We start from the raw sequence: 19,305 nt of genomic DNA, 5'->3' as shown, positions 1-19,305 counted from the left end.
AACTATAATATCTATAGCTAATCTATAGCTGATACAGTGTCTGTCTGTCTGTCTATCTATCTACAGTGTTACAGTGTCTGTCTGTCTACTGTAGATATATAGATATATACCTATATCTATCTACAGTGTCTGTCCATCTGTCTGTCTGTCTGTCTGACTCTCTCTCTCCGTCTGTTTGTCTGTCTATCTATCTACAGTTTCTGTCTGCTCGCCTGTCTGTATATCTGTCCATCTATCTGTCGTATCTATGTATGTCTTTCTGTCTGTCTGTTTACCTATTCATCTGTCTATCTATGCTTAAGCAGGTGAAACTGTTTTCAAATTCACACCCAGGATTAAATCAAAATGATTTCCCTCTCAATTATCTGTAATTTTGAGTGACATCCCAACATGGCAAAAAGTAGACAGTGTTTCTCTGCTGTCTTTAATAGCAATAGTTTTGGTGATAATTCACTGAACATTCACTGAAGCTTTATAAGGTTATCTAAGAACCATGATAGTGAATCTTTAAACATCGTCTCCTGATTCGAGGTGGCATCTGTCACTATGACAATGGTTACCATAGTGATGATGGTAGTAACAGTACCTGCTTTCATTTTTTCAGGTCTGCTTCGAAGGACACGTCTGGTTTGGATGTCAGCGGTTTGTCCACTCCACGCAAGCTCACAGAAGCCTCACAGTTCAGCACTCCAGGAACATCCAGCAGTAAGAGCCACCAAAATACAAAATACATAGGACAGTAAAAACAAAATTGATCTGTTTGCTGTAAAGACAAAAACTATGTAAGATGAATATTGGTTCTTCAGTTAAGTCAAGCTCAACTTTGAATTTTAAAGGTGACATTGAACGGAGTATTTATCCTTGTTCTGTGATGTGACATGTAGACAATTTTTTTTTGTTTGGGTCTGTAATGGCTTAGAAGCTTCCTAAAAACCTCTCTCAGATAGCTCTATTAGGGTGGGGGATTTTTAAACAAGTGGTTTTGCACCTATTTGGCTCCCCCTACTGGCTTAACTTGCAATCTTATTACTGATTGGCTGACTTTGCTGCCACTCAAAAAATGTAACCAATTATTTTAAAGTGGAGGGGCAGTGAGATGCCTGTGATGTCATAAGCATCAGTTTTTCAGATTGGGCCGTTTTTCTTGCTGACTAAAATTTCTAAAATAGGAATTTCTATGAGACTGAGATGTTAAGCATGTTTAGCACTTTTTTATGTTTGTGAATGTGGGTAGACTACCATTATTCAACAAAAACAAGGTAAAAATGGTTTTTCATTCTCTGTCCCCTTTAATGATTTCTCCTCCTCTTTACCGAAGGAAACAGTGGCTGGCCTCAATATGAAAGCTATTTTGTGATAGTGCCATACGGCTCTATATTGTCTGCTAAAGTTCAAAAATTCCTCCAAATCAATTGGACACATCTGACCGGTGAAACTATGACAGTGGACAAAAAAGAAATATCTTGCATTTATAGTTGTATTCTCGATTTCTTATATGTACATCGTACACACACACACACACACACACACACACACACACACACACACACACACACACACACACACACACACACACACACACACACACACACACACACACACACACACACACACACACACACACACACACACACACACACACACACACACACACACACACACACACACACACACACACACACACACACATATGCGCTGACACTTACTCCAAGGTTTTATGATCTCAGTACATCATGTTTCAATAAGCATATTAACCAGTGTAGATGAGATACTCTCTCCTGTTATTAATCATGCAGAACTGTCAACGCAGCGGGGGTGCGCGCCTTGTTATCCTTGATCTCCTGTGTGGGGCGACTCCACTGTTGAGCTCTGAGACTGTTATCAGACCCATCGACCCACCCACAGCTGTCTGTTTCTATCGCACGTCGGACAAACACCAATGCTATTATTATTATAAGTACACTGGTTCAGTTTAAACAGTTCAGAGTCGTTTTCATCCGTACATCTTTCCTTTTATAATTATCTCACTAACTCACCATTTTGCTTAAACAGGTAAAACCGTCTCTAATTCACACTCATAAGTTATTCCTGGACTGGTCGCAGTTTTCAATGCCCTCACGATTATTGCTGTCGCAGTGCTTTATGTGCGATAGTATGACGGCGTCAGACTGCATTTTCCCTGCTGCGGAAGACACTTTCCTTTTGTCACCTGTTTTGTCTAATAGCTTTTTTGCACATCATTTGTCTGTGGTAATTGTAGTAATTATTTAGCAAGCTACAGTTGGGGAAAAAAGAAAAACCGGAGCCCATTAACTTGCCATAAACATTAAGACCATTTTAAACAGTCATTGGTTTTTGAGGATGGTAAAAATTAGACCTGCACTGTGTTCTATTGAGAGGTAAATATGAAGTGGTGTTAAAAAGCAGTGTGCATATGAGAAGGGAGGGCGATATAAGAAGAAAGAAGTGTGCACTTCTGTGTAATTTAAGAAGGTTTTACAATTTAATAAGTATTTTATGTCCTTTTACACATTTATTCTAAGTAACACTTGATCATTTAAGGGGACATATCATGAAAATTAGTAAATTTTCTTAAAAAAACAAACAAACAACAGATAATTTACTCACCGCAATGTCATCCAAAATGTTGATGTCTTTCTTTGTTTAGTTAAGAAGAAATTATGTTTTTTGATTAAAAGATTCCAGCATTTTTCTCATTTTAATGGACTTTAATGGACCCCAACTCTTAACAGTTTTAATGCATTTTAAAATGCAGTTTCAAAGGACTCTAAATGATCCCAAACGAGGCATAAGGGTCTTATCTTGCGAAACGATTGCCATTTTTGGCAAGAAAAATAAAGAAAATGCACTTTTAAACCATAACTTCTCTTCTTCCTCCAGCTGTGTGACGCGTCAGCGAGACCTCACGTAATTGTGTAATTACGCCGAAAGATCACGTGTTACATATATGAAACGTACATTTGCGGACCATTTTAAACAATAAACCAGGGCTATTCAATTAATTTGTCGTGGGGGCCAGTTCATAAAAAGTATCTTAAATGAGGGGCCGGAGATATAACAGTGATGATGACTAAATTTTTCTACATTTAAACATATTCATGTTGTATTTTAAAACTGCATAACAACAAAATCAGTGCATTGTACAATAGGCTTTTTCTACAAAAATGTATTTTGAAACTGCATTCAACAACATTAGTGCATTGTTAGATGTCAAAGTAGGCTTTTTCTACATCCAGACATGTTTGTTGTATTTTAAAATTGCATAACAACATAAGTAAGATGCCCAAGTAAGCTTTATTCTACATTTAAATAGGTAAATAAGATCCATATCACACTCATTGAGAATTTAACTCATTTATTCACTTCAGTGCACATAACAAAAAGTTTATAATATGGAACATAACGTTAATTGTTTTATGCTGTTTTTGTCAAAAGCTAATTATTACAGTAGCCCTTTTTAAACTACAACAGCCATCTTAATTACTGGCAAACATTAGGCTACCTTCTAATAAACAGAATATGTTTTTAGATTTCGCAAGAGCAGTAAAATCAGGTGTATGTTTGTCAGCATGATACGCATACAGTGGTGCAGGTGCTGGCTGTGAGCGATGGGCGATTAACTGTTACTCGTTTTAATTGCATTCTTGTGTGAGAACGATGACTCGCATAATATTTGAGCCTTTGTCTGCTTTGAATTTTGGAGAAACGGCAGGATCTTTTTGTCTAGTTCACAAAATCGTTTCAACGAGTTTCCTTTATCTAACGTTAATGTCATTGTGGATAAGCATAAACATAGACAACAATTGTCGGAAAAGGCAGTGTTTTAAGCTGAAAATACAACAAATAAAGTTAAAACAACCATAGAGTCCGGTCTCTTAACTCACCACTGTCTGTCAGCTATCGCGTCTTGAGACGCGGGCGCGAGCGGGGGAGGCGATCGCTTTGAACTTGTGGACAAAAGCGCGAATATAATCACGTGACACAGCTGCTCGCACCAATCACGTGACTCGCGCTCTGCATCTCATGCTGCATGAAACAGACGCACGCGCATCAACTCGTAACTGTACGGCCCGTTGTCTAACTTACTAAATTTATTTTAGAGATGTCTTTTTTACAGACTACATAAAGGGCCGGATCAAATTACCTTGGGGGCCGGGTTTGGCCCGCGGGCCGCCAATTGAATAGCCCTGCAATAAACTGACACAAAGACATTAATTAGTATCATTCCACATACAACAACGTTGGAACGGTCCTCATTCTCCACACTTGTAAACATTGGAGTGTAGTTTCCATACGTCATCCGTGACCGCTTGACGTGATGATGTATTGCGTGAGGTCGCGCTGGCTCGTCACAGGATCGGAGGAAGACGAGAAGTTGTGGTTTAGGGGTGCATTTTTTTTTCTTGTCAGAAATGACAATCGTTTCACTAGATAAGACCCTTATGCCTCGTTTGAGATCGTTTAGAGTCCTTTGAAACTGCAATTTTAAACTGCATTAAAATTGTTAAGTATTGTGGTCCATTAAAGTCAATTAAAATGAGAAAAATCCTGGAATGTTTTAATCAAAAAACATAATTTCTTCTCGACTGAACAAGGAGAGACATCAACATTTTGAACGACATTGTGGTGAGTAAATTATCTGGATTTTTTTTTAAGAAAATTGACTAATTCTTTAAGTGCTATAATTGGGTCCAGAGTGTTTCTATCAACCTAGAAAACATAAAAAAGATCAACCCAGTAACTTAGTTTTGGTAAACCATTCTCTGCAATCATGTGAAAAAATAGCTACTTGAAATTTGGCTACCCTTGTGATGTCAGAAGGGGATAGTACTGCCCCTTAATCTGCACTATCCAACCATAGCACTGCCATTTAATGCAGAGATCAGCTTTTTTGCATTTAAAATGGCACATTTTTGCTCACACCTACAAATTGGCAATTTTATCATGCTATAATAAATTACTAATATTGTTTTTTGAGCTAAAACTTCACATATGTACTCTGGGGACAACAAAGACTTATTTCACATCTTAAAAAAGTCTTGTAAATGTCCCCTTTAAGTAATGACATTATTTAGTGCATATTATATAATGTGTGTTCAAATTATTTGAGTTACATATATAAGAAACAGTCTCACATTATCAAGTTCATATAAATATGTGACCCTGTACGACAAAAAGAGTCATGAGATTTATACATCATCTGAAAGCTAAATAAATTAGCTTTGCATTGATGTATGATTGTTTGGATATGACGATATTTGGCCGAGATACAACTATTTAAAAATCTGGAATCTAGGGTTCAAAAAAAAAAATCTAAATATTGAGAAAATCGCCTTTAAAGTTGTCCAAATTAAGTCCTTAGCAACAAATATTTCTAATGATAAATACCTTTTTATGTATTTAAGGTAGGAAATGATTTTTATGAATATCCTAATGATTTATAAAAATCAATGTCACTTATTGCTGGTTTTGTGATCCAAGGTTTTTTATTGTATATTTTAAACATATAAATATCTATTAAAGGAATATTCCATTTTCTTAAAAGAAAAATCCAGATAATTTACTCACCACCATGTCATCCAAAATGTTGATGTCTTTCTTTGTTCAGTCCAGAAGAAATTATGTTTTTTGAAGAAAACATTGCAGAATTTTTCTAATTTTAATGGACTTTAATAGAACCCAACATTTAATACTTAACTGAACACTTAACTAGTTTCAAAGGACTATAAACAATCCCAAACGAGGCATAAGGGTCTTATCTAGCGAAACGATTGTCATTTTTGACAAGAAAAATAAAAAATATATACTTTTAAACCACAACTTTTCGTCAAAGTCCGGTCCAGCACGACCTAACGTAAATGCGTAGTGACGTAGGGAGGTCACGTGTTACATATATAAAACGCACATTTGCGGACCATTGTAAACAATAAACTGACACAAAGACATTAATCAGTATCAGTTGACATACAACAACGTAGGAACGGTCCTCTTTCAAGACGCTTGTAAACACTGGTGCGGAGTTTCGCGTTTGTCCTCTGTGACCTCTTGACGTCATGACGTATTGCGGTGACGTAGTGGGGTCAGCTGGCGCATCACGACCGGATCTACACGACGAGAAGTTGTGCTTTAAAAGTGTATATTTGTTTTTTTTATTGTCAAAAATGACAATCGTTTCGCTAGATAAGACCCTTATGCCTCGTTTGGGATTGTTTATAGTCCTTTGAAACTCAGTTGAAAAAAACTGTTAAGTGTTGAGTTAAGTATTAAATGTTAGGTTCTATTAAAGTCCATTAAAATTAGAAAAATTCGGCAATGTTTTCTTCAAAAAACATAATTTCTTCTCGACTGAACAAAGAAAGACATCAACATTTTGGTGGTGAGTAAATTATCTGGATTTTTCTTTTAAGAAAATGGACTAATCCTTTAATGATTTAAAATAGTGTATGAATAAGTTAATTATCTTAGCTAGACATTACGACTAATGTGTCTCTATCATATATCTTTGTTAATAAGATATTTTTAAATATTCACATATACAATAGCATATAAATAATCATTCACCCCATTTGTTTTGCTGTTTAACATGTAATGGTAGTTTTTTTTGACAGAGTTTTTTTTTGTGTTTGTTTAGTGCGTGATCTCCAAGAAATGAGAGAGCAACTGGATGTGGACCCAGAGGAAAACAGTGCCGAGTTCATGGGGATCCTGATCAAAGCTCTAGCCAAACTCAAGAAGATTCCCGAGACCATTAAAGCCATCATGGACCGCCTGGAGCCCGAGCTCAAGCAGATCCTCAAAAGATCCACCACCCAGATCGCAGACCACGCCTACCAGAGAGGAGAGAGCCTGGCACAGGACAACCAGCCCAGGTAAAAGCCAATACAAAGAGATGGAGCATTGATCGTAGTTTTCCCACAATGCTTTTAACATGTTTCAGAAGCAAAATACTGAGCTGAAAATAATGTTAAGTGGGATGTTATTGGATTGGGAAAAAGTGAGGCTGTAATTGTAATATTATTGGCTAAAAAACTTTGATCTGCCCGTGCCGCCCTGGTGACATCAGTCGCATAGAAGCATGAAGTCATTGCTTTTTGATTGGGAAAAGAGACACGTGCTGAAAAATTGCACAGGGACAATTATTGAGAGCGTAAAAAGGCTCTGCTTTGATTTCATGCAGGATCTTTAAGCAATTTTTTTAAGCGATCCACTCTGTGGGGTATTTGTACTGAAGTGTAATTGGTTTTCATTGTTTTCTGGCTTTCGCGCTTTTTCTCCCTCTCTTTTTACCCGATGACGACCGGCTGGATCAATGCTCTCATCTCTCATGCGGCATTCACACCTCACTCATTTCCAGAAACGGTGTAATCCATAAAAGTGCGCCACAGCCGGTGTCTGTCTAAGCATCGGTTTTAACGCAGAAAAACAAAAGCAGGAGAAAAAAAGACGGATAATGAAGGCTCTTAAGCAAACGCTCTTTATCCAAGGCAGAAATGAACTCTCAATCGTTTATTTCTCTGTAGCCGTTCATGGTTGTTAATATTTGCCCTCTGCTTTTCTCTCTCATGTGAGCCTCGGTAAAAGCAAATCCACCGACTTCTTCAGATAGCTTGCTTTTAAAGAAATAAATAGAGTTTATTCTTTTGAAACCGCAGAGTGTTATGCTGGTAACTTTAAAGAGCAACTTGAAAGTTAAACCACCCATTCACTCAAAGTACTGAAAAATACTGTAGGAAATAGATTAAAAAATATATATTTTTCTAAATGCACTAATTAGGCTTCTGGGGTAATTTTTGTAAGAAAATTTTAGACCCGCCTCTAAAAACCGCCAAACCGGAAGTGACATCACGAGAGGCGCACGCTGGATCGCAATGACAGTTCTTCGGACGCTGAGGAACGAGTAAATGTTTATTCATACTCGTATGGCGAACTACAGCCATACAATTATGAGTTTACTATGCAGCCAAGAGTGCAGGGACTGGTCAGGATTAAACAGAACGGTCAGAGGAGACAAATTGAAGTGTTATGTGAGGAGAAAAGGACAGATGTGTGGGTGAGATCAGTGATCTGGCGAGATGTAATACTGTGCTCAGATCACAAGATTGTACAGATTATTATCATATATCATGCAATAGCAAAGATAGTATTGATACTTTATGTCTTTTTAATGCTTATAAGTTATGTTAATATCCATCCACACTTACGTTAGGTGATACAGATGTTGCTCATCACCGCAGGAGAGGTGAGCTGTCTGAACCCATATGTGCTACAGGCCAGGCCAGTAGAAATGAGTATGTTTATGGCAGAGATTATTTATTACTAATTTATTTAATATCCATGTATAAATGAACAGTAAATTAAAGATTTGAATGTTAAAACAATCTTAATAAATTTGTTTTTAAACAATCTTAATGAATTTGTTTTAATTACAAGTTGCCTATAGGTCATGACTAAGTAAAAATTTTTGCTGGCACTAGTCAATATTCAAATTAACAATATTAATAGTTTTCCCATCTCCAGACAATACCACTAAATACAGCATAGGCAAGTTATCCGCGGGGTGTCTAAGGAACTCTGTGCAGGCGCCCTTACCTACATGTGTCAGCCATTCAAGAACAGGTTCCAGAGGAAGGAGGACTTTATAAATGGTTTGAATACCCCCATTTTGTGACAATCAATAAACAATAATCACAAATTGTCTTACCGTATAAAAACTGGTTTATGAAGTTTAGATCAGATATATACCAAGTAGATCTGCATTTGTAATTCGATTTAGTTTTATTTATGTAGCACTGAAAAAAAGATATACAATCTGACCCATTTAAAAACATTTAACAATTTTTCAGTATCTTTCCCATCATATGTGCGGGTATTATAATAATGTGTTGAAGTGTGTTAAATTGTGAATGATGTGATTAATAGATCCCAACAGCTTCATCCTTGTTGATCCTCTGGATGGATCTGGAGAGGGGAGCAGGTGTAGTGGAAGACAGGACAGTGCTGCATTCTCGTAGAGCCTGTGGTGACCTGGAGTATTCCAGAACAGAATATTTAAATAGATTACATTTATTTGTCCCTGTTAACAGTGTACACCAAAGTAATACAGTTCTGATAAAAAATTTATAGTCAAAGTGGTTTTGATGGTTTTGGTGATGAGTCAGCTTTATATTATTTTTTGAAAGCGATATACAATGCTATTGTTCAAACATTTACAATCTTTTAACAAAAAAACAACCGCTTACTGCAAATCTCTCATTCTGCCACGCCTTCACGATGGTAGAAATTGTGTACATGGTGGAAGAAGGTGCTGACAAGATGCTCTGAAGCCCAAACAGCTTTAACATCTTGATGATCTGGGTCAGTGTCGGCCGGTGACTTCTTTTTCGAGGGCGCACGTTGCGAAGCTGGTCACATGCATTGAGCTTGTCATGTGTGTGGCTCGTCATTTCAAAATATGTGTTCAGCACGTCATGTAAACTTATGTGCATCACACGTGATGTCAAAATCTGCTGCACATGCATGTAAAGGGTTTATGATAAATGATATGCTCACGTTTGCCTGATACTCACTTAATTTCCTGTGTAATTACAGTTTAGTGTCAAGTTAGTGTCTTGCGAGTATTTTGTGAACATGAGTGCTTCTTTTATCATAAACCCTTTCAACGCGTGTGCAGCAGGCACGTATTGTGACAAGAGGCATGATGCACATGGTTCACACACGTCACAACAAACACACATTTGGAATTCACGTCCCTCAGAAGAGAAGTCACTGGTCACCAAAAATGCTGATACATGCATGCTGCACAGACCTAAGAGATGTATATAAAAAGCAGAAAATTACTATACCATAGCATATAAAACAAAAAATACAGGTTATGGTACAACAGACATCAGCTGGCTTTAGCAAACAATGAACTTGCCAACAGCCCTGAATAAAAAGAAAAACATTACTTTTGACTTTGACAGAAATGAATAAGTCTTACTTGTGTGAACAGAATGAGATTCTTGCAGTGGTTTCTCATCAGATGAGTCTTTCTTGTTTTTTCCTCCTTCATAACACATCGCCAGGTTCGTCCATTACAACAGAGGATGATTCATCATACTAAGCATCTTCATCTGTAGCTGGACAACTAGAATTAAAACAGATTCACCTTTATATAATTGTATAACAGCATGTCACTTCTTTGGTACATACATGAACACACCACATGACAAAAAAACGAATTACGAATTAGCTATGCAAACAAAGTAAATAAGATGTAACTCGATTTGATGGTTATACTATTTGCAATCTAAGCTTATCAGTTAGTTGATTTCCATATTTATAAGAAACTTGAATGAAATCATTATGTTAAATGATTTGGTAGTAGCAAATGTTTAAAAAACAAGACTTACTGTGCATAGTTCACGTTATCTTCGAGCTGCATCTCAGACGGACCGTGATCGATTCATGTTTTCTCGCGGCGGCAAAAACACAGGCCTCACGTGGTTCTTGCTTCGGCATCCAATGTTTAACTCCATCATATTGCCGGGATGATAATCCTCCGATCTAACGTGAACGCTATACACACCACCGCGTTTTTCTGAAGCACATGCTGAACTGAAGTCGCGTCTCTCGTCTCTTTCCTCGTGCTGCGCTAAACACACCCAGACACGGAAGATAGCGCGGTCTTTACTCTTCAAAAGAAACCTGTGGACTCATTGTCCTGACAGGCTGGAGTTTGAAAAACCTCCACTAACACAATTATTAACCATGACGATGCTAAATTGAAACTACGGAGAATCACATCAATTTGCGACTGCTTTTGCTGAATACAACCGCAGCACTGCCAATGTAGAGCCTCTGTCAGACGAGCGCCTCTGACTACGTAATATGACGCGTTGTTGAAAAAAACAGGGATTTTGAGAGCGGTCTTAGAAAATTTCAGCTTTTTTACTAAATTTATGCGCTTAGAGTTTTGTAAATGTTTTTTGCTTTCGCATTTAATTTTCATATGGTACTTTCATACAAGGTTATATATTTATCTCACAAAAAAATGTAACCTTAAAGTTGCACTTTAAGCGAAATCTCCACTGGTCGCAATCTCCTTTTGAAACAACTACACATTTATGTAATGAAATGTATTCATTTTGTTAACACTTAAACACAGTGGTTCAGTTTCCTCTTAAATGGGTCATATCTTATTTTTTCGATTTCATTATTTCGCCTCTCTGTTCCACCTTTTCTCAATGCTTAGAAATTTGTACAGTTTCAGTTGCTGCGAAATGACCAACAGCGTTGAGTGCTTTCTCCGGCTGGGTTTGCTGTCGTGTCGATTATAGTTTTTTACTTCCTTCAATAACAGCCTCTTTGCAAAGCCTGTATTACACTGTGACAGGTACTCAAAACAGATTGCATTGAAATGCTGCACACAAACTGTTAAGGTCAGGGTGAATTTATGTGACGCTTTGTTAAAACTAAAGCGCTTGTTTTTACCATTGCAGGTGCAACATAGAGCCAGTAAATTTCAAATGTGCTACATTTATATTGTTAATTCTTAATTTGGTGTTCAGTGTGTCTTCATCTTAAAATGCATTACTTTTGCTACCATTATGGCTTGCATCCAAACTATTCAGGAGTTTTTGACCTTTGTAACTGGGTTTCGCAAACCCCTGGTGGTTCTCGTGGGAATTGCAAGGGATAAAAATTATGGTTAAATAAAAACATTTAAATGAATAACTTTAAAATAAAAAATCTTTTTAAAGGGACATTTTTTTGAAAATATGCAAATTTTCCTGCTCCCCAGAGTTAAACTTTTGATTTTCACAGTATTGGAATCCACTCAGCCGATCCCCGGGTCCGGCGCCACCACCTCCAGCACAGCTTAGCATAATCCATCGAATCTGATTAGACCACCAGCATCGCTCCAAAAAATAACCAAAGAGTTTTAATATTTTTCCCACTTAAAACTCGACTCTTCTGTAGTTACATCGTGTACTAAGACCAACAGAAAAATTAAAAGTTGCAATTTTTTTTTTGGCGCGATGCTAATGGTCTTATCAGATTCAATGGATTATGCAAAGGATTAAGCAGCGCAAAAGGTCATGAGTTCAAACAAGTACTGATAAAAATGTATAGCTTGTAATGCAGTGTAAGTCGCTTTGGATAAAAGCGTCTGCCAAATGCAAATATATAAATATATTTTATTTGTTTAATCTGCGTGCCATGCGACGATTACATGTTTAATGTGCTATTAGATTATTATAAAAAGTTTTATTTTTGTCAGTCGACTTCTTATTATGTTACTGTTATAGGACGGGCAAGATTCTGAACACCCAATAGTTGTCAATATCTATGTTTACATGCAAGCAAATAATCCATTTGTAATCGTATTGATGGCTTATAGCCTGGGTTTCTTCATGCTGCCTTGTGCGCAAATTTATTCACGCTGCATGTCTAGTATGGAAACGATGGGCCTTTTTTGCCCCTGAAATAGGGAACCAATCACAGAACGGGGAGGGGGCAGCAAGACAATGATGACGTCTATGCAACACACGGAAGCAGCTTTGTTGTTTGTTATAACACGGCAACAGACGCGAAGTTACTTTTCAATGCAGCTTTAGATAATGTTCTAAGTAGTTTTGAACGCAAGTTTATTTAAAAAGACCAACTTTTGGCGTTAAACAATTTCATATCCAAGAAGGATGTTTGGATATGGCAAGACATGATAACCACAGAGTTTTATAGGACCAGCCTGCTAGGCATCGTCGTCGACGAAATACAATTAACTTATAAATGGTAAGTGGTATTTATTAATATAATATTGTCATTATGCCTGTAGCCTACCTATTGTGGTTGTCACAGTGCCACTAAATTGTGTTGCTTTTCAATAAAATATACAGCTACCGGTTTAGTTGCATAGCTTTCAGCTGTGTGCACACGAGCCGATTAAAGTCATTTATGTTTGAATTTATGTCGCTCTACATACGCCATCTGGTATAATTTAACGATTGGCTATGAGCTACGTACAGACATTCGTAGCCCCCAATAAACGGCTCTGGGCATTTGTAAACCACGCCTCAAATGCGAGAAAATAAGCACATGGTTCCCAGACCACGTCTCATTCTCTATGAGACTGGTCTGGTGTTAGCCAGGCTAGATGGCTTTATCGAATTGAAAAGCCTTTATGTAACATCTTAATTAAGACGATTGAGGTCGATCGAATGCAAATTGCGATTGTATTGAAAGGGGTGGTGTAGTCCGATCTGTGATCTGATCATCAGAAGAAAAGTACACATTTAAAAGCATGAATCTTACTATTTCATCAATCAGATGCAAAAATACATTGTGCACATGCGCAGAAGAATTGTGCTTAAGTTCACGTCTTATTTACATATCACATGATTCTCGTCACAGAAACATGCAATGGCAACATGCATTATTAAGGTTATGGGGTCATGCACTGTACATTTTGCAACATTTATGCACTTTTATAACTTTACATAAAGCAATAAAATGGTTGTACGTCTTGTACAACGTCTTAGGAACAACTACAACTCAACTTTGACTTTGTACATTTATCCAGAGATAAAACGTGATCTTGATGAGAGATACAGTGTGCAGTGTTGCCAAGTCCTCTGCAGAGTTGTTGTGAATAGTCATTGGGATGCTTTTGGGCTAGTTTTGGATGTCTATTGGCCTGGTTTTGATATGTGAATCTGGCAACCCTGGTTGTGCGCTTGCGCAGATGTTTGGTTCAGATAATATAGAATGTACATGTAAACGAACACAAACTGTACTGTCGTAATTTTAATTGGATTAAATTTAGTCGGATTGACAAAATATTGTGCATGTAAACATAGCTAATGATGTATACAGGTAAATGTGGTCATTTGATGATGCATTTAACGGATAGATGTCACAAAGTTGCAGAAATACAATGATGAACTGTTTAGTTTTAAATGCTCCTTCTAGTTAATTTTTCAGATTTTTTCTCCCTGTAAATTAAGATCAAGTAAAATTCCTCGTTATATGATCACACCCTCGCCAGGGATTTATGCTACAGTACCTGATGACTTTCAAGTGATCTGTGTAAAATAGTTTCCTATTTTTAACCATTGAGCAATTCCAGTGTTTTACCTCTATGTGTCTGTGATAATGTGAAGTTGAGGAAAGGTCTCCGTTTCTATGGAAACCTCAGCAGAAAGAGGATGTTGCTCTTGCGTTCGAGTTCACAGTTGAATGTGTATCTTATGATGTGCGTGTGGAAGATAAACAATCTAAGATTATACATAAATGCAGTAAATGCTATGCTGCTTTATGGATTATCTGTCATGCAAAATGGCCCTTTTGTCTGAATGATTGTGTAAATGAGATTCGGTGGGCTTTCAGGTATGTTTTTTTTTCAAGGAGACTCCTACCGTGAATGAAAACATGTTTATCTGCTGTGTCATGCTGTATAATGAGTGTTTATACGTTGTGAATGAGTAAAGGGTCATTGTCTTTCTGTCTTACACCTCCCTGCGATTTTAAAGGTGCAGATCACTTAAAAAAAATTGTTCCAACCCCTTTGATTTTTATTCGTGGATGAAGCACAATACATGATAGATTTTTTTCTAAGAAAATAATGAACACTCTTTAAGAATCAATAAAGATTGTGGCTGTCAAGCTTTAAGGCTTGCAACACCATAAAATACACTCTGAAGATGGATGGGTTATTTTTAACCAAAAAATGGGTAAATATTGGACAGAACACGTACTGGTTTAAAAATTACCCAATGTTGGGTTGTTATTATGCAACCATGGCTGAATGATTTAAAATAACCTAGCAGTTGGTTTAAAACAACCCAGCATTGGGTCAATTTTAACCCAGCGGTGTGTGTTTTTTTCCCAACATGGCTTAAAAATAACCCAGTCATTTTTAGAGTGTATACATCATAAGATTTGTGACCCTGTCTGTGAAATTCAGTTTCATTTGAGTCTCATACTGTAATCTCATAAACTATGAGATTAGGTGAATTATTGATTTAACATATAGACTTGACATAATCTGATTCAGTCAATATTAAAGATTATAAGGTTATATTTTCACAGCATGTTCTTTACATTATGTAAGATGATTTTATGTAGAAATCAGTAAATCACAAAAATGACTAGCTGGGTTTTCACAAGCAGAAATTTATTTTAAGTAATCGATTAATTGCTGGCAATGAGAAAGCAGACAATGCGGCCAACGAAGCATTATCCACAGAATTAGTAACGTGTCCTATACCTTTCACAGACTTAAAACAACAATAAATCAATACATCAGAAATAAATGACAATCAGAATGGGATCAGTGTCTAAATAATAAGTTGCATGAAATAAATCCTGATTTTGGGAAAAACATAATTTCTGTTTTGAGAATTGTTGGGATCATGAATAGGACATAGGAATAGAAGAATAGGACATTTAAAAATCACACCTAAATTTTTACTCCCAGGAGAAAATCCTTCAAAATGTTCATCTTATCAGAATTCATTGTTTATTAAACATGTAATACTAGATTGTATTACCTTTGTCCCTATAAGAAACCTTTTTTATTCTGTCGATACTTTTGAAAGTTTTTATTCGAGTTAATCCAAACATAGTTCTATGATTTTTAGATTAAATTAATTGTAAACATCTTTTCTAGTATAGTCTTTATATATTTTCTCGCCATTAATATATAGCCTTAGAAGCTAGCATGGCATTTAAAAGAAAAGAAAGACATAAATGATGAAAGGAGGCAAGAAATGGAAGAAAGGAAGGAAGACAAAAGAAAGGAAAGAAAGAAGGAAGGAAGGAAGGAAGGAAGAAAGAAAGAAAGAGAGAATGGAAGGAAGGAATCGGTTAATGATTTGTGAATTTAAATGATTCATTTACGAGTCAGACTGTGATCCAATCCTGAAGGAAGAAATGAAGAAAAAAAGAAGTGAAGGAAGGAAGGAAGAAAAAAAGAAAGGAAGGAAGGAAGAAAGTAAAATAAAGGAAAAAAATGGAAGAAGAGAAGAAAGGAAGGAAGGAAGGAATAGGTTAATGATTCATGAATCTAAATTATTAATTTATGCATCAAATTGTGATCCAATCCTGAAGGAAGAAAGAAAGAATGAAAGAATATAAGAAAGGAAGTAGGGAAGAAAGGAAGTAAGGAAGGAAGGAAGAAAAAGAAAGGAAGGAAGGAAGAAAAAGAAAGGAAGGAAGGAAGAAAAAGAAAGGAAGGAAGAAAAAGAAAGGAAGGAAGGAAGAAAATGAAAGGAAGGAAGGAAGGAAGGGAGGAAGAAAAAAGAAAGAAAGGAAGGAAGGAAGGTATCGGTTAATGATTCGTTAATCTAAATGATTCAATTACGAATCAGACTGTGATCCAATCAAAACAGAAGAAAGGAAGGAAGGAAGAAAGAAAAAGAAAGGAAGGAAGAAGTGAAGAAAGGAAGGAAGAAAGAAACAAAGGAAGAAAAAAGGAAATGAAGGAAGGAAGTAAAAGAAAGGAAAAAATGGAAGGAAGGAATAAGTTAATGATTCATGAATCTAAATGATTCATTTATGCATCAAACTGTGATCCAATCCTGAAGGAAGAAAGCAAGAATAAAGAATGGAAGAAAGGAAGTAAGGAAGGAAAAGAAAGGAAGTAAGTAAGAAAGAAAGAAAAAAGAAAGGAAGGAAGGAAGGAATCGGTTAATCTAAATGATTCAATTACGAGTCAGACTGTGATCCAATCCGAAAGGAAGAAGGAAAGAAGAGAGGAAGGGACGAAAGGAAGGAAGAAAAAAACAAGAAAAGCAGAAAGACAGGTAAGGAAGGAAGAAAAAAAACGAAGGAAGAATAAAAGAAAGAATGGAAGGAAGAAAGAAGAAAGAAATGAATCTGTTATTGATTCGTTAATCTAAATGATTCATTTACGAATCAGACTGTGATCCAATCAGAAAGGAAGAAGGAAAGAATGGAAGAAAGGAAGGAAGGAAGAAGGGAAAGAAGGAAGAAAGAAACAAAGGAAGAAAAAAAGGAAGGAAGGAATCGGTTAATGATTCATGAGTCTAAATGATTCATTTACAAATCAGACTGATCCAATCCTGAAGGAAGGAAGGAAGGAAGAAAAAAGTAAGTAGGGAAGGAATCGGGTAATGATTCATGAATCTAAATGATTCATTTACAAATCAGACTGTGATTCAATCAGAAAGGAAGAAAGGAAGAAGGAAAGAATGGAAGAAAGGAATGAAGGAAGAAGGGAAAGAAGGAAGAAAGAAACAAAGGAAGAAAAAAAGGAAGGAAGGAATCGGTTAATGATTCATGAGTCTAAATGATTCATTTACAAATCAGACTGATCCAATCCTGAAGGAAGGAAGGAAGGAAGAAAAAAGTAAGTAGGGAAGGAATCGGGTAATGATTCGTGAATCTAAATGATTCATTTACAAATCAGACTGTGATCCAATCAGAAAGGAAGAAAGGAAGAAGGAAAGAATGGAAGAAAGGAAGGAAGGAAGAAGGGAAAGAAGGAAGGAAGAAAAAAGGAAGGAAGGAATCGGTTAATGATTAATGAATCTAAATGATTCATTTACAAATCAGACTGATCCAATCCTGAAGGAAGGAAGGAAGAAAAAAGGAAGGAAGGAAGGAAGGAAGGAATTGGGTAATGATTCGTTAATCTAAATGAATTATATACGAATCAGACTGTGATCCAATCAGAAAGGAAGAAAGGAAGAAGGAAAGAATGGAAGGAAGGAAGAAGGGAAAGAAGAAAGGAAGAAAAAAGGAAGGAAGGAATCGGTTAATGATTCATGAATCTAAATGATTCATTTACAAATCAGACTGATCCAATCCTGAAGGAAGGAAGGAAGAAAAAAGGAAGGAAGGAAGGAAGGAAGGAATTGGGTAATGATTCGTTAATCTAAATGAATTATTTACGAATCAGACTGTGATCCAATCAGAAAGGAAGAAAGGAAGAAGGAAAGAATGGAAGGAAGGAAGAAGGGAAAGAAGAAAGGAAGAAAAAAGGAAGGAAGGAATCGGTTAATGATTCATGAATCTAAATGATTCATTTACAAATCAGACTGATCCAATCCTGAAGGAAGGAAGGAAGAAAAAAGGAAGGAAGGAAGGAAGGAAGGAATTGGGTAATGATTCGTTAATCTAAATGAATTATTTACGAATCAGACTGTGATCCAATCAGAAAGGAAGAAAGGAAGAAGGAAAGAATGGAAGGAAGGAAGAAGGGAAAGAAGAAAGGAAGAAAAAAGGAAGGAAGGAATCGGTTAATGATTCATGAATCTAAATGATTCATTTACAAATCAGACTGATCCAATCCTGAAGGAAGGAAGGAAGAAAAAAGGAAGGAAGGAAGGAAGGAAGGAATTGGGTAATGATTCGTTAATCTAAATGAATTATTTACGAATCAGACTGTGATCCAATCAGAAAGGAAGAAAGGAAGAAGGAAAGAATGGAAGGAAGGAAGAAGGGAAAGAAGAAAGGAAGAAAAAAGGAAGGAAGGAATCGGTTAATGATTCATGAATCTAAATGATTCATTTACAAATCAGACTGATCCAATCCTGAAGGAAGGAAGGAAGAAAAAAGGAAGGAAGGAAGGAAGGAAGGAATTGGGTAATGATTCGTTAATCTAAATGAATTATTTACGAATCAGACTGTGATCCAATCAGAAAGGAAGAAAGGAAGAAGGAAAGAATGGAAGGAAGGAAGAAGGGAAAGAAGAAAGGAAGAAAAAAGGAAGGAAGGAATCGGTTAATGATTCATGAATCTAAATGATTCATTTACAAATCAGACTGATCCAATCCTGAAGGAAGGAAGGAAGGAAGAAAAAAGTAAGTAAGTAAGGAAGGAAGGAATCGTTTAATTATTCGTTAATATAAATGATTCATTTACAAATAAGACTTTGATCCAATACTTATTTAATAAAGGAAGGAAGGAAGAATGAGGGGAGGAAAGGAAGGAAAGAAGGAAAAGGAAGAAGGAAAGAAGGTAGGAAGAAAAAAGAAAGGAAGGAATCGGTAATGTTTCATGATTCTAAATGATTCATTTACGAATCAGACTGTGATCCAGTCCTCACGTTTAACTCACGGACTCAATGATTTGGTCGCAGTTGTTAACAGCTCATCGGCTGGCAAGACATAGATTTCGGAGTACATGATGACAGGACTGTCATTTTTAATAGCGTGCATGTCAAGCTGTCATCTCCCACCTCTTCCTTGCTCCTACCCAGATTTTACTGGGACAAATGAGTAAACTGCAGAACAGTCAGACAGCTGTGGGTCCTCCTAGTAGACCCGTAGACTTTGACAG

General features: G+C 36.5%; 1 protein-coding gene and 1 long non-coding RNA gene across 3 annotated transcripts in view; one reads left to right on the top strand and one right to left on the bottom strand.

Annotated features, from left to right (window-relative positions):
• The window catches only part of exoc4 (exocyst complex component 4), a 222,905-nt gene that overhangs the window by 20,727 nt on the left and 182,873 nt on the right, over positions 1 to 19,305 (top strand). For both annotated transcript variants that reach the window (XM_073868399.1, XM_055190558.2), the window contains exons 5-6: positions 605 to 705; positions 6,653 to 6,890. In XM_073868399.1, the coding sequence (XP_073724500.1) occupies positions 605 to 705; positions 6,653 to 6,890 (339 nt within the window). The remainder of the gene's footprint in view (positions 1 to 604; positions 706 to 6,652; positions 6,891 to 19,305) is intronic.
• Positions 7,793 to 11,234, bottom strand: LOC129430795 (uncharacterized). Its single transcript, XR_008639656.2, has 4 exons — positions 10,413 to 11,234; positions 10,001 to 10,147; positions 9,261 to 9,826; positions 7,793 to 9,045 (listed from the first exon to the last, which is right to left on the bottom strand). It is a non-coding gene; the product is annotated as an uncharacterized lncRNA (long non-coding RNA).

This window comes from Misgurnus anguillicaudatus, chromosome 1 (assembly GCF_027580225.2).
Source record: "Misgurnus anguillicaudatus chromosome 1, ASM2758022v2, whole genome shotgun sequence".
NCBI classification, from domain to species: domain Eukaryota; kingdom Metazoa; phylum Chordata; class Actinopteri; order Cypriniformes; family Cobitidae; genus Misgurnus; species Misgurnus anguillicaudatus.
Note: the sequence above shows the minus strand (reverse complement) of the source record. Positions and strands in the feature narration are given on the sequence as shown.